Source organism: Arachis ipaensis, chromosome B2 (assembly GCF_059453495.1).
Source record: "Arachis ipaensis isolate K30076 ecotype BB chromosome B2, ASM5945349v1, whole genome shotgun sequence".
Lineage (NCBI taxonomy): Eukaryota > Viridiplantae > Streptophyta > Magnoliopsida > Fabales > Fabaceae > Arachis > Arachis ipaensis.
The window spans coordinates 28,618,684-28,634,306 of NC_142437.1; the positions used below are offsets into that span (position 1 = coordinate 28,618,684).

Below are 15,623 nucleotides of genomic sequence, written 5' to 3' on the forward strand. Positions count from 1 at the left end.
GGATATTTAGCTTAAGTTAATTTCTTTTACAAAATCTAGTCAACACTTAAAACGACAAATAAACAGACCAATCAAGTTTTGGATGTGTATTCATACCATTAAGCCAGTTGCTGTCATGGAGGGTGTAGTCTTCACTGAAGTCATACCATAAACTTTCAAATGATTCTCGCGAACGAGACTCCCCAAATAATCCCATGCATTGTAGCTTTAATTTCCTCATATCGGCTCAACTTTCTAAGTTTATGGGGTATCTTCCTCGTGATGTGCCAAATGCACAATCTATGCCTAGTGTTTGGCATGACATTTCGAATGGCTGTTGCCATGGCCCCGCATTAGTCAGTTAAGATTCCATCTGGTGTTTTTTCCATACATTTTATAAATATTTGCATGAGCCATTCAAAGGACTCAGTCTCTTCATTTTCCAATAAAGCACACCCGAAAAGACATGACCTTCCGTGCTGATTAACACCCACAAATGCTGCAACTGGCATCTCGTACCTATAAAAAATCAACACGTGGGGCAATCAGTGAGCTTGTAAATTAATGAATCCTTAAAAAAATAAACCAAGAAAAAGAAGTTACTTGTTGAGCTTGTATGTGGTGTCAAATGACACCACGTCACCAAAATACTCGTAAGCAGCTCTTGATCGAGCATCCGCCCAAAATGCATGCTTGAGACTATTGTCACTATAGACACAAATGTCGTAAAAGAAAAATTCGGGTTCTGCTCTTTCATCCTGGTAAAATAGTCCAGCATCTCTTGCGCATCAGTATCATCTCCATTGATTCGGAGTTTACCAGATATATAATTTATAACATCCTTCTCAAGAAATTTCAGATTAGAACGACCACCAGCTTCTTCAACAAGCGCCTGAAAAATCTTCGAAGGTCGTATACCAGCCTGGTCGTTATGCTCAATGACATCCTTAACGTGCATGGAGAGTTTCCTATTCTTCTTAAACATCAATGACAAACTGGGATCACACCGATGCGTGTGAGCTAATTCTACCTTCGACAGTCTCTATTTTCCAAGCTCTGTGTCAAGTTTCACATAGATGCGAGCTTTACAGTGTATAGATGAGACTGTGTTTGACCTTTGGGTTACTGGATTCTTCTTTGTTCGGTATCCATCTCTATTGCACTGTATGGATTGGTTAATGGGTGTCCTTCTATTCTTGTCGAAGTTAGTGTTTCTTATATGAGGCTCGAATCCCACTTTATTGGCATAGTTGTAGTAAAATTGGCGTGCTTCTTCGAGGGTTCCAATTAGCATCCCCACTTTTGGAATCTCCTCATCAGAAATGGTGGGATGAATTATGACCTAAAAAACAAAACATACTAACAAGGATTGTGGCACAAAAATAACAAAATAATACGTGCATACATATATATTTATAGTGTCATTGCTTGGATATTTGGATGTGTTCACATGAATATATATATTAAAATATAACCTATAATTAGCATGCAAGTAAAAAAGTCGGGCATAAATATCAGCAGAATAAATTAAGACATTATCAAAAATTCCAAATGAAAAAATGTTAACAAACCTCAGTCGTGCACTCAATTTCTATAGCAGAATTGCTTGAACTATTACAAATATTTATATCGTCCATATCAATATGGGTATCAAATGAGTGAATTTCTTCTGACGACGGCTGCGTGTTCAAGTCTATCACAAATGTCATGTTGATGTCTAAGATTATAAATAAAATAATGGTCATTATAATATAAGAAAAAGAAAAAATTGTAATTAATTAAAATATATGCAAATTAATAACTAGTTGTCTATTTTAGTTAAACATTTTGGATCAGTAAGACAAAAAAATATCTTGTGCTATTTGATAGAGTTTTGGATGTGTTCTAAAAATATTTTTAGTTCGATTGTACTATTTTGTATGTGTAATAAACTTACGACATAGTTTAATTTCAACCATTATCTAAAATACCAACCAATAACATCAATAAAAAAATTAAGATGAATAAATACTAATGCTCAAACAAGTAATAAAAATTCCAACTAATACTATGATAATATATGTTAGATATTTTTATAAATAATAAAAAACTTAAATTAATTGTTGATGATAATAAATTTGAAAACGTTAATGTTCAAATAAGTAACGAAAAAAAATCCAACTAATAATTTACATAACAAATATTAGATGCATTTTATCGAATCAAAAATCAAAAGATTAATTATATTCTGTACGTTTATATTTAAAAACTAGAATTTAACGATTTTGAAAACGTTTATATTTCAAAACTAGAATTTTATGATTTTGGATGTGTTTTATAAATATTTTGTATATAATATCATACTATTAGATGTGTTATAATTGAAAAATAAAAACACAATTTTTATGACCATACCAGCTACATCATCTCTCTTAAACTCTAGATTTTTTTTTGCTTCTTTACTCAAAATACTTTATTTGTAACATTTCAAATAAGTAACAAAAAAAATCCAACTAATAATTTACATAATAAATATTAGATGCATTTTATCGAATCAAAAATCAAAAGATTAATTGTATTCTGTACGTTTATATTTAAAAACTAAAATTTAATGATTTTGAAAACGTTTATATTTAAAAACTAGAATTTTACGATTTTGGATGTGTTTTAAAAATATTTTGTATATAATATCCTACTATTAGATGTATTATAATTGAAATATAAAAACACAATTTTTATGACCATATCAGTTACATCTTCTCTCTTAAACTCTAGATTTTTTTTGCTTCTTTACTCAAAATACTTTATTTGTAACAATTCTATTGATAAAATCAAATAAAATCAAACTTGTTGCGATTAAATAAGAATGGAGTTTGTATGTTTATTTTTAAATATAATTAAAAATGATGAACATGATATTTCATAACATTAATTAAGTATAGGTGTAAAAAGTGGTGATACCTTTCACTAATGAAGACGAGAGGGTGCTTCAGCTAGAAGATGGTGATACCTTTCATCGATGAAAACGAGAGGAGGCTTCAGCTGGAAGGTTTCTGTTCGTTCGAAATTCACTAATGCAGTGTAAATGTTACGTAAAAAAAAGAATAACAAATCATATTTGTTATCATAAGTTACGTAAAAGAAGCAAAGTCTCAGTAATTACCTAGGAAGTGAGTTATGTTATTAGAGAAATTTTTGTTTTTAATATTTAAATTAAATTAATTTATAGATATGTATCTAAAAAATAGGGATATGTTTTAATAAAAAAATAATTAAATATTATTAAAGGCTGATTAAAGGTTGATTAGTGTTGTACAAGTAGTATTTTCCAATTTTAAACGATGAAAAAATGTTGAGATTATTTGCATTAATTTAAGACGGCTCTCAAGTCGAACTATTAGTTGAGTGGCCCAAGGAGATCTTGGTATCTAGAAATCAACTCTAGTTCCAATGGAAATGTCCAGAACAACTTATAAATTATATTTTGATTTAAAATTACTGATTTTGATCATAAGCTATTTTACATTTTAACCCAACATATTTAATTTGGTAAAATATTTTTTTGTAAATATTTTCATAATTCCCAAATGTAAGACCCGGTTAATTAACGGCTAATTAACCCATATATGAGAATTTATTCTAGAAAGCCAAAAATGATATTTTTATGGCTTAATATGATAGAGGAAATTGAGACGAGAATTTCGGTACCAATTTTATAGAAATCGGACCAAGATTGGACCAAACGGGCCAAACCGGTCCAACCGGACCCAAAGTGGGCCCTTGGCCCAACTAAACTAAACCAAAACCCTAGTTTTCAGCACTCTCTCTCCTCACAACACACTAAACACGCTGAAAATGGAGGCTATGGAGGGAAGAACAATCTCTCAAGTTCTTTCTCTCACTTGATCTTCAAACCACCATAACTTTTGATCTAGAGCTCCGATTGCCGCTCCGTTTGCGGCCACGCGTTCACCGCGGAGAGCTCTACAAAACCCATACAACTAATCTTGAGGTAAGCCACGTGTTTCTGTTCGAAATTCCAGCCCTTATTTTCGAGTTTCATGGGTAAAATGTTGAGATTTTGGGTTCTTTGATGTTATAGGACCCAACTCTCTTGAAGGAGAAGGTTAATGTTGTCTCCTTGGACCTTGGGTGTGGTAAGATTCTCAACCCTAGTGTGATTTTGTTGTTCTATGATGTTTGGGTTTTGAGATGTTGTGTATGGGTATAATGGTTGTGGCTTAGGTTGTGTATATGTGAATATTGGAGCTTGATTGGTGACTTTGAAAAGCTTGGAAAGGGTTTGGTGGTGAAAAATCTGTTCTTGGAGGTATTGAGGCCTTGAGAGCTTGTGGATAAGTGGTTTGGAAGTGCTCCGGGGGAGCTTGGGAAAATCGGCTAAGGTATGGTTTCGGTTTCCTGTATCTAATATGTAATGTGGTAGGAAATACTTAGGCTAGAGGCCCTAAGATAGGCATTGAATTGTTGGTGTTGTTGAATAGTTGAGATATATGATGTGTTCATATATGTGATTATGAATATTGATGCCTTGATTGTGTGATGTATGAGAAATGCATGTTGTGATATATGCTTGATGGGTGATTGAGGTTGAATTGATGGGTGGTACCATGTTGATGGTGAGTATGATGTTGATCATGTATAATGATGGTTGATTTGGAAATTAATATTATTGGAAATTGGGATGAGAAGGATGTATGACATGAGATTGTGTTTGTCCTTTAGCCATTGATTAAGAAGTGTTAAAATGGTTGGAGGTAGTTTTGGAAATTTTGGTAAAATGTCAATGTGTGAGTTGAGGATGGCTTGTTGTTGATTTTGGTACATTTTGAATGATTTCAAAGAGAAGGGTTGAAATTGGCATGTTTGATTGATTTTGAAAAGAGTTGAAAGTGGCTTGTTTTGAAAATGGCACCTTGTGGTTTTGTATGAAAACATGGTTTTTGGGCATACTTTGACGGGACATAACTTGGACTACGGATCTCTGATTTGTGCCAAATCTATTTAGAAATGAAATTGGATCCGGGATGTCCATGCCGTTCGAAGAACGGGTGAAAAACGATTTAAAATGAGGAAGTTATGTCCGTCGGAAGATTGGGGTTTGAATCTGTAAATTCTGCAGCTTTTAACTTAGAAAATTTTTAGCAGAATGACCCCTCGCGCGTAGGCGCACTTGGTGCGTACGCGCCGTTCTTCGAGAAAGCGCCATCCACGCGTGCGCGTGGAGTGCGCGTACGCGTGGACCTGTTTTCATCCCAAAGTTGATTTTTGAGTTTTAAAAGCCAAATTTCATACTTCTAAGCCTCCGATCTCACCACTTATGTCTTAAATCATTATGATATGCCTAGCATGAGAAAAAGGGCTAGTGACTGTGGTAACTTGCGAGTGAAGCAAGGGAAAAATGAATGATCATTGAGGATCAAAGATGATTATGTGAGATGCGGAGAATGGCGGTGGAAGTGCTTGTTGTGCCATGGGCCGAAGGGCCGTAATTGTTAATGAATTGGCTGGTTATGGATTTAACCGTGAGCCGGATGGCTAGATTATTGCCGTGTTACGGCGGAGCCATGTTTATGGCCAAGTATAAATGCATATATGATGTTGATTGAATTGTGAAGGTTTGCACTTCCACCATTGGAGATGAGGGTTTCCCTGGGTAGTAGCAATGGCTAGCCACCATGTGCTCCAGGTTGAGACTCGAAGCTCTTTTGACCCTATGTCGTAAGTGTGGCCGGGCACTGTGAAAGGCCCGGATGAGCTCGCCCCCATAAATATTCACCAGTGATGGTGATGGATAAATATTCACCAGTGAGGGTGATGGATATGGATCATGATTATGATCAAGTTTATGATGAGTATAACTCGAGTTGGGGATGCACGACAGAGGGACAGTCCAATGGCTAGCTACCAGGACTTGTCGGGTTGGCTCTATAACCGACAGATGATATCATCAGCCACTAGGGACAGGCATGCATCATAAGCATACTACATGAATTGTTTGAGATTGCCTATTTGACTGCATATTACTTGCTAATTGCCTAAATGCCTTATTTGTTCCTATTTGTAAATCTCTTGTCTGATATAACTGTGTTTGCTATATTATACTCTTACTGGTTGTTGGGAGGTCTGAAGGAAGTAGAAAGGGAAGTATTAGTTAGACTGAAGGATCTTTAGTTAGTTGCCGCTTACGGTTTAGCTTGTTTATAAGCTTTGATATTTTCTGGAGGAAGTTCTAGGATTGCCTTCGGCTTTCCTCTATTATTATGTATTATATATGTGGAAGCTGTTACCGTACTGGGGACCTCTGGTTCTCACCCATGCGGATTTTGTGGTTTTCAGATGCAGGACGCGAGGCTTCTCGTTGAGGCATGCTGGGGACTTCTGGATTAGCGAAGATTCTTGTTCTTGGGACTCTGTTTGGTTTATATATCTTGTTTAGATACTTTTATCTCCATTAAATAATACAAACTGTGATGACTCCTTCTAGAGGGGATTTTGGAGAATAGGTTGTATGTATTTGTGTCCCTTTGGGTTTCCTTTGGGGTTTCCTTATTTTATTATATGTATATATTATTATGCTCGGACCGGTTATCTTCGCAGCCGGATTTTGAGTCTTGATATTCCCGTTTTTGACACTCTTTATATATATGATCTTGCGTTAGCTTATCCTTTGCTCGTTACGTTATCGATCGGAGTGTTGCGCGTTCGAGTTACGGTTTTTGTTTACCCCTTTTTCTACAAAGGCTCCTAGTTATAATCAATTATTCATACTACTATACGTACTAAATTTTTGTTTTAGAGGTCGTAATACCTTGCCATCTCTGAATTATGACTTAAGCATAAGACTCTGTATGGTAGGGTGTTACATTATGGTATCAGAACAGTTCGTTCCTGTAGAGCCTGAGGAATGGACTGACTATGCTTCTGTGCATTCTCTGTATGTGTGTTATGTGCTGTTAGTATATCTACTTGATATAGTTGGCATAAACGTTCATGAGCATGCGTTTGGGACTTTGAAGCACTAGACTTCCGATATTGAGACTGATCAACTTAATATCGATTGTTTGGTGTGTATAGGAACCAGATGGCACCTCGTGGACGCGGTAGAGGCCGTGGGAGAGATCGTACTAATGCTCGTGCGCCGGAGACTAACCCTAATGACCCGGTGAACTTTATGACTGCGTTGGAGAATATGGTTGCTGCTATGCAAGCCACTGCTGAGGCTCTTGGTCAACAGATGAACAACCATGGTAATGACGGAGGTGGAGTTCAGGGCCCGATGACACTGGCGAACTTTTTGAAGGTTAATCCACCTAAGTTCAAGGGAACTACTAGCCCGACTGAGGCCGATACATGGTTTCAGGCTATAGAGCGAGCACTGCAATCACAAGTGGTACCTGAAGGACAGCGTGTCGAGTTCGCTACCTATATGCTCACAGGTGAAGCGTCGCATTGGTGGCAAGGCATCCGACGTCTTCTGCAGCAGGGTGATGACTATATCACCTGGAATGTCTTTCAAGAAGAGTTCTATAAGAAGTACTTTCCGACTTCTGCTAGGACGGCTAAGGAACTTGAATTGTTACAGCTGAAGCAGGGTACTATGTCCATATCAGAGTATACTGACAAGTTTGAGGAGCTGTTCAGGTTCTCTCGTATGTGCCAAGGGACTCCGGTGGAATATGAGGAATGGAAGTGTGTTAAGTATGAAGGAGGACTCCGGAGTGATATCTTCAGTTCAGTAGGACCAATGGAGATTAGGACTTTCTCCGAATTAGTGAACAAGTGTAGGGTTGCTGAGGAGTGTGTGAAAAGGGCAACCGCTGAGAAAGGGAGTCACAAAGGTTCATTTCCACAGAACCGAGGGAAGGGCTTTGCACCTAGAGGTCCGTCTTTCAAGAGGGGGAGCTCTTTCAGGAGGCCCAACAACAACAACAATTTCCAAGGGAAGAAGTTTGGGAAGCAACCTCAGAATGAACAAGTTTGTACTAGGTGTGGGAGTCACCATCCGGGAGTACCATGCAAGGCCGGATGGGGTTTGTGCTACAATTGTGGAAAGGCGGGGCATAAAGCCGCAAGTTGTCCAAAGAAGCAAAAGCAAGGTGCTGGGAAAGCACAACAGACTGGTCGGGTGTTCACCACCTCAGCTGTGGGTGCAGAAGGATCTGAGACACTCATTCGAGGTAACTGTGAAATGGCTGGTCAAACTTTAAATGCTTTATTTGATTCGGGAGCATCGCATTCATTTATTGCATTTGAGAAAGCCCATGAGTTAGGATTGAAGATCGTAACCTTAGGTTATGACCTAAAGGTACATAATGCTACCCATGAAGCCATGGTAACTAGGCTAGGATGCCCGAAAGTTTCGTTCAAGTTCGAGCAGCGTGATTTTGTCCATAATTTAATCTGCTTACCGATGATCGGTCTTGATCTTATCTTGGGATTGGACTGGTTATCTGAGAACCATGTCCTGCTTGATTGTTCTACAAAGTCGGTGTACTTTATGCCGGAGGATACAGAAGGACCGGTCGTGGTGAATAATTATTACTTGAATTCGATGATGGTGAACTATTCCGAAATCGAATCTCAGGGTATCCTGTTGTTAACCGCAGGTGTTTCGGGTGATGACCAAAGGTTGGATCAGATTCTGGTAGTGTGTGAGTTTCCGGAAGTGTTTCCCGATGATATTGAGGAATTTTTACCTAACCGAGAGGTCGAGTTTGCTATTGAGTTGGTGCCTGGGGCGGGACCAATCTCAAGTGCTCCTTATAGAATGTCACCATTAGAGATGGCCGAGCTAAAGTCTCAGTTAGAGGAATTACTGGGTAAGAACTTTATCCGACTAAGTGTTTCCCCGTGGGGTGCTCCAGTGTTACTGGTAAAGAAAAAAGATGGAAGTATGCGGCTCTGTGTGGATTACAGGTAGCTGAACAAGGTCACTATAAAGAATAAGTACCCATTGCCAAGGATTGATGATCTCATGGATCAGTTACAAGGAGCTGGGGTTTTCTCTAAGATCGATTTGCGATCCGGTTATCACCAAATAAGGGTGAGGGGTGAGGATATCCCTAAGACCGCTTTCAGGACTCGTTATGGTCATTACGAGTATACTATGATGTCTTTTGGGTTGACGAATGCTCCTGCAGTGTTTATGGATTACATGAATAGAGTATTCCGTCCGTTTCTGGATAAATTCGTTGTTGTCTTCATTGACGACATACTGATTTACTCCAAGACTGAAGAAGAGCATGCGGAACACTTACGGACCGTGTTGCAGATTTTAAAGGAGAAGAAACTCTATGCGAAACTGTCTAAGTGTGAGTTCTGGAAGGGTGAGGTGAAGTTTTTGGGTCACGTGGTGAGTAAGAAGGGAATAGCCGTAGATCCAACTAAGGTAGAAGCTGTGATGGATTGGAAGCAACCAACCACAGTAACTGAGATAAGGAGTTTTCTGGGTTTAGCTGGCTATTATCGAAGGTTCATCAAAGGCTTTTCGCAATTAGCTTTGCCGTTGACAAAGTTAACTCGCAAAGACACTCCGTTTGTTTGGACTCCTGAGTGCGAGGAGAGCTTTCAGACATTGAAGAAAAAGTTGACCACTGCACCTGTGTTAGTGTTACCTGAGCCGAACGAGCCTTTTGAGGTGTACTGTGATGCATCGTTAAAGGGCCTAGGATGCGTGCTGATGCAGCATCATAATGTGGTGGCGTGTGCCTCACGACAGTTGAGACCTCATGAATTTAGTTACCCTACGCACGATCTGAAACTCGCTGCGGTCGTGTTTGCCTTGAAGGTGTGGAGGCATTATCTCTATGGGGTTAAGTTCCAAGTCTTCTCCAATCACAAGAGCTTGAAATACCTCTTTGATCAGAAAGAGCTTAATATGAGGCAAAGGAGGTGGATGGAATTGTTGAAAGACTATGACTTTGAGTTAAATTACCATCCTGGAAAGGCGAATATAGTGGCGGATGCGTTAAGTCGGAAGTCGTTGTATGCGTCTTGGATGATGCTTCAAGAGGAAAAGTTGCTCAAGGAATTCGAGAGTCTAAAAATTGGTGCTCGAGAAGTATCTGGAACCTTGTGTTTGAGCCGATTAGAAATCTCAAGTGACTTTAAGTCCGAACTCCTAAAGGCTCATGAAAATGATGAAGCGTTATGGAAGGTGTTACCGGCTATCGAGCAAGGAAAACAGTGGAGAGTGTCGGAAGAGAAAGATGGGTTATGGAGATTCAAGGGTAGGATCATAGTGCCGGATGTTGGCACTTTGAGGCAAGATATCTTAAAGGAGGCACATAAAAGCGGATTCTCCATTCACCCGGGAAGTACTAAGATGTACCATGATTTAAAGGCGATGTTTTGGTGGCCGGGTATGAAGAATGATGTGGCGGAATATGTTTCAAAGTGCTTAACTTGTCAAAAGGTAAAGATTGAACATCAAAGACCTTCCGGGATGTTGCAACCCTTAGAGGTTCCGCAATGGAAGTAGGAAAGTATTGCAATGGACTTTGTGTCGGGATTGCCAAGGACTAGGACTGGTTTTGATGCTATCTGGGTGATCTGGACCGACTGACGAAGTCAGCTCACTTTTTACCCGTTCGGATGACTTACACCCTTGAGGAGCTAGCTCGGTTATACATAAAGGAGATTGTGAGACTCCATGGTGTACCTGCTACTATAATCTCTGATAGAGATCCTCGTTTCACTTCGAGGTTCTGGGGTGCATTTCAGAAAGCTTTTGGAACTCGATTAAGCTTGAGTACAGCGTACCATCCTCAAACAGATGGTCAATCCGAGAGGACGATCCAAACACTAGAGGATATGTTGAGAGCTTGTGTTTTGGACCAACCAGCGAGTTGGGATCGGTATATGCCGTTAGTAGAGTTTGCATACAATAATAGTTACCATGCGAGCATCGGAATGGCTCCGTATGAGGCTTTGTATGGGAGAAAATGTCAATCTCCACTATGTTGGTATGAAGCTGGAGAGAAAGGCTTGTTGGGGCCGGAAATGATAGCTGAGACCACTGAACAAGTCAAGAAGATCCGAGATAGGATGCTTACGGCGCAGAGTCGTCAAAAGAGTTACGCCGATCAAAGGCGGAAGCCCTTAGAATTTGAGGCAGGAGATCATGTTTTCCTGAAAGTTACTCCGACCACAGGAGTAGGTAGAGCGATTAAAGAAAAGAAGTTGAATCCTCGATACATTGGTCCATTTCAGACCTTGGAGAGGATTGGGCCAGTGGCGTATCGGGTGGCTTTACCACCCCATCTTTCAAACCTGCACGACGTATTTCACGTGTCGCAGCTTCGAAAGTACACTCCTGATGCTAGCCATGTGTTAGAACCCGAATCGGTTCAGTTAAGAGAAGATTTGACGCTTCCAGTGGCTCCAGTCAGAATTGATGATACTAGTATCAAACGGTTGCGTGGAAAAGAGGTTTCATTAGTCAAAGTGGCTTGGAGTCGAGGCGGTGTTGAGGAACACACTTGGGAACTTGAGTCGGAGATGCGAACGGATTATCCGCACTTATTCTCAGGTAATTGAATTTGAATTTGAATTTTGTGGGCAAAATTCCCAATTAGGTGGGTAGAATGTAAGACCCGGTTAATTAACGGCTAATTAACCCATATATGAGAATTTATTCTAGAAAGCCAAAAATGATATTTTTATGGCTTAATATGATAGAGGAAATTGAGACGAGAATTTCGGTACCAATTTTATAGAAATCGGACCAAGATTGGACCAAACGGGCCAAACCGGTCCAACCGGACCCAAAGTGGGCCCTTGGCCCAACTAAACTAAACCAAAACCCTAGTTTTCAGCACTCTCTCTCCTCACAACACACTAAACACGCTGAAAATGGAGGCTATGGAGGGAAGAACACTCTCTCAAGTTCTTTCTCTCACTTGATCTTCAAACCACCATAACTTTTGATCTAGAGCTCCGATTGCCGCTCCGTTTGCGGCCACGCGTTCACCGCGGAGAGCTCTACAAAACCCATACAACTAATCTTGAGGTAAGCCACGTGTTTCTGTTCGAAATTCCAGCCCTTATTTTCAAGTTTCATGGGTAAAATGTTGAGATTTTGGGTTCTTTGATGTTATAGGACCCAACTCTCTTGAAGGAGAAGGTTAATGTTGTCTCCTTGGACCTTGGGTGTGGTAAGATTCTCAACCCTAGTGTGATTTTGTTGTTCTATGATGTTTGGGTTTTGAGATGTTGTGTATGGGTATGATGGTTGTGGCTTAGGTTGTGTATATGTGAATATTGGAGCTTGATTGGTGACTTTGAAAAGCTTGGAAAGGGTTTGGTGGTGAAAAATCTGTTCTTGGAGGTGTTGAGGCCTTGAGAGCTTGTGGATAAGTGGTTTGGAAGTGCTCCGGGGGAGCTTGGGAAAATCGGCTAAGGTATGGTTTCGGTTTCCTGTATCTAATATGTAATGTGGTAGGAAATACTTAGGCTAGAGGCCCTAAGATAGGCATTGAATTGTTGGTGTTGTTGAATAGTTGAGATATATGATGTGTTCATATATGTGATTATGAATATTGATGCCTTGATTGTGTGATGTATGAGAAATGCATGTTGTGATATATGCTTGATGGGTGATTGAGGTTGAATTGATGGGTGGTACCATGTTGATGGTGAGTATGATGTTGATCATGTATAATGATGGTTGATTTGGAAATTAATATTATTGGAAATTGGGATGAGAAGGATGTATGACATGAGATTGTGTTTGTCCTTTAGCCATTGATTAAGAAGTGTTAAAATGGTTGGAGGTAGTTTTGGAAATTTTGGTAAAATGTCAATGTGTGAGTTGAGGATGGCTTGTTGTTGATTTTGGTACATTTTGAATGATTTCAAAGAGAAGGGTTGAAATTGGCATGTTTGATTGATTTTGAAAAGAGTTGAAAGTGGCTTGTTTTGAAAATGGCACCTTGTGGTTTTGTATGAAAACATGGTTTTTGGGCATACTTTGACGGGACATAACTTGGACTACGGATCTCTGATTTGTGCCAAATCTATTTAGAAATGAAATTGGATCCGGGATGTCCATGCCGTTCGAAGAACGGGTGAAAAACGATTTAAAATGAGGAAGTTATGTCCGTCGGAAGATTGGGGTTTGAATCTGTAAATTCTGCAGCTTTTAACTTAGAAAATTTTTAGCAGAATGACCCCTCGCGCGTAGGCGCACTTGGTGCGTACGCGCCGTTCTTCGAGAAAGCGCCATCCACGCGTGCGCGTGGAGTGCGCGTACGCGTGGACCTGTTTTCATCCCAAAGTTGATTTTTGAGTTTTAAAAGCCAAATTTCATACTTCTAAGCCTCCGATCTCACCACTTATGTCTTAAATCATTATGATATGCCTAGCATGAGAAAAAGGGCTAGTGACTGTGGTAACTTGCGAGTGAAGCAAGGGAAAAATGAATGATCATTGAGGATCAAAGATGATTATGTGAGATGCGGAGAATGGCGGTGGAAGTGCTTGTTGTGCCATGGGCCGAAGGGCCGTAATTGTTAATGAATTGGCTGGTTATGGATTTAACCGTGAGCCGGATGGCTAGATTATTGCCGTGTTACGGCGGAGCCATGTTTATGGCCAAGTATAAATGCATATATGATGTTGATTGAATTGTGAAGGTTTGCACTTCCACCATTGGAGATGAGGGTTTCCCTGGGTAGTAGCAATGGCTAGCCACCATGTGCTCCAGGTTGAGACTCGAAGCTCTTTTGACCCTATGTCGTAAGTGTGGCCGGGCACTGTGAAAGGCCCGGATGAGCTCGCCCCCATAAATATTCACCAGTGATGGTGATGGATAAATATTCACCAGTGAGGGTGATGGATATGGATCATGATTATGATCAAGTTTATGATGAGTATAACTCGAGTTGGGGATGCACGACAGAGGGACAGTCCAATGGCTAGCTACCAGGACTTGTCGGGTTGGCTCTATAACCGACAGATGATATCATCAGCCACTAGGGACAGGCATGCATCATAAGCATACTACATGAATTGTTTGAGATTGCCTATTTGACTGCATATTACTTGCTAATTGCCTAAATGCCTTATTTGTTCCTATTTGTAAATCTCTTGTCTGATATAACTGTGTTTGCTATATTATACTCCTACTGGTTGTTGGGAGGTCTGAAGGAAGTAGAAAGGGAAGTATTAGTTAGACTGAAGGATCTTTAGTTAGTTGCCGCTTACGGTTTAGCTTGTTTATAAGCTTTGATATTTTCTGGAGGAAGTTCTAGGATTGCCTTCGGCTTTCCTCTATTATTATGTATTATATATGTGGAAGCTGTTACCGTACTGGGGACCTCTGGTTCTCACCCATGCGGATTTTGTGGTTTTCAGATGCAGGACGCGAGGCTTCTCGTTGAGGCATGCTGGGGACTTCTGGATTAGCGAAGATTCTTGTTCTTGGGACTCTGTTTGGTTTATATATCTTGTTTAGATACTTTTATCTCCATTAAATAATACAAACTGTGATGACTCCTTCTAGAGGGGATTTTGGAGAATAGGTTGTATGTATTTGTGTCCCTTTGGGTTTCCTTTGGGGTTTCCTTATTTTATTATATGTATATATTATTATGCTCGGACCGGTTATCTTCGCAGCCGGATTTTGAGTCTTGATATTCCCGTTTTTGACACTCTTTATATATATGATCTTGCGTTAGCTTATCCTTTGCTCGTTACGTTATCGATCGGAGTGTTGCGCGTTCGAGTTACGGTTTTTGTTTACCCCTTTTTCTACAAAGGCTCCTAGTTATAATCAATTATTCATACTACTATACGTACTAAATTTTTGTTTTAGAGGTCGTAATACCTTGCCATCTCTGAATTATGACTTAAGCATAAGACTCTGTATGGTAGGGTGTTACACCAAACATTCTCTAAATATGTAACTTTTTTTATTTAAATAAAAAGTTATAGATTTTTCAATTTAAGTGATAGTAGAAGGAATTATGTTGTTATGTATTATGTCTCAATTTCGCAATCAATCTAATTTTGCATGTGGAACTTATTAAATTAAGGTAATTTCGTTGATAGTGTGAGCAAAATTTAAAACATATATTCGTTACCTTATTTCGCAACCAATTGAAAAAAAAAGCTGTTGAAACAAATAAATCAACTACATTGTACAGTTTTTACTATTTTTAGTTGCTTATTAAAAATAAAAAATAATCATAGAAAAATAATTTCATTTAAATTCAAATAAAATATATAAAAAATAACAACCAATAAAAATAAAAATTTAGATTTTTTTTAATTTAAATTTTAAAAAATCTGTATTTTTACAAAATTATAAATTTAAAATAAAAAAATCTGTATTTTTGCAAAATTATAAATTTAAAATAAAATTATTAATGATTTTAAAATTCCTTCCTTTGATTCTTTGGAATATAAGGAATCATTTTAAAGATTTTTATTATTAAAAATTAATATAAAATATATTCTTCAAAAATAATATATGCAATAAAATATAAAATTGTTAATATTTTCAAATAGTTTCATCTTTTACTTGAATGAACATGTATCATCTACAGACTTACATGTTCCTATACTCACCAACAACAAAAAAGTATTGAAAGGAAACATAGATATATTAATGAAACTGATTTATCCCTATTAGCTACTGCATC

At 38.7% G+C, this 15,623-nt stretch overlaps 1 protein-coding gene across 1 annotated transcript; it reads right to left on the reverse strand.

The window, feature by feature from the left end:
- Positions 1-332: 332 nt before the first annotated feature.
- On the reverse strand, positions 333-964 carry LOC148573426 (protein FAR1-RELATED SEQUENCE 5-like). The gene is made up of 3 exons (XM_088505769.1): positions 765-964; positions 583-687; positions 333-498 (listed from the first exon to the last, which is right to left on the reverse strand). The coding sequence occupies exons 1-3, from the start codon at positions 962-964 to the stop codon at positions 333-335; spliced, it is 471 nt and encodes a 156-aa protein (XP_088361895.1).
- Positions 965-15,623: the final 14,659 nt, after the last annotated feature.

Excerpts from the sequence above, each read along its gene's own strand:
- LOC148573426 (XM_088505769.1), bottom strand. The coding sequence starts at position 964 with ATGTTTAAGAAGAATAGGAAACTCTCCATGCACGTTAAGGATGTCATT. Across the intron at positions 688-764 it reads AATGGAGATGATACTGATGC|TGACAATAGTCTCAAGCATG; the intron begins GCAAGAGATGCT and ends TTGTGTCTATAG. Across the intron at positions 499-582 it reads ACCACATACAAGCTCAACAA|GTACGAGATGCCAGTTGCAG; the intron begins GTAACTTCTTTT and ends GATTTTTTATAG.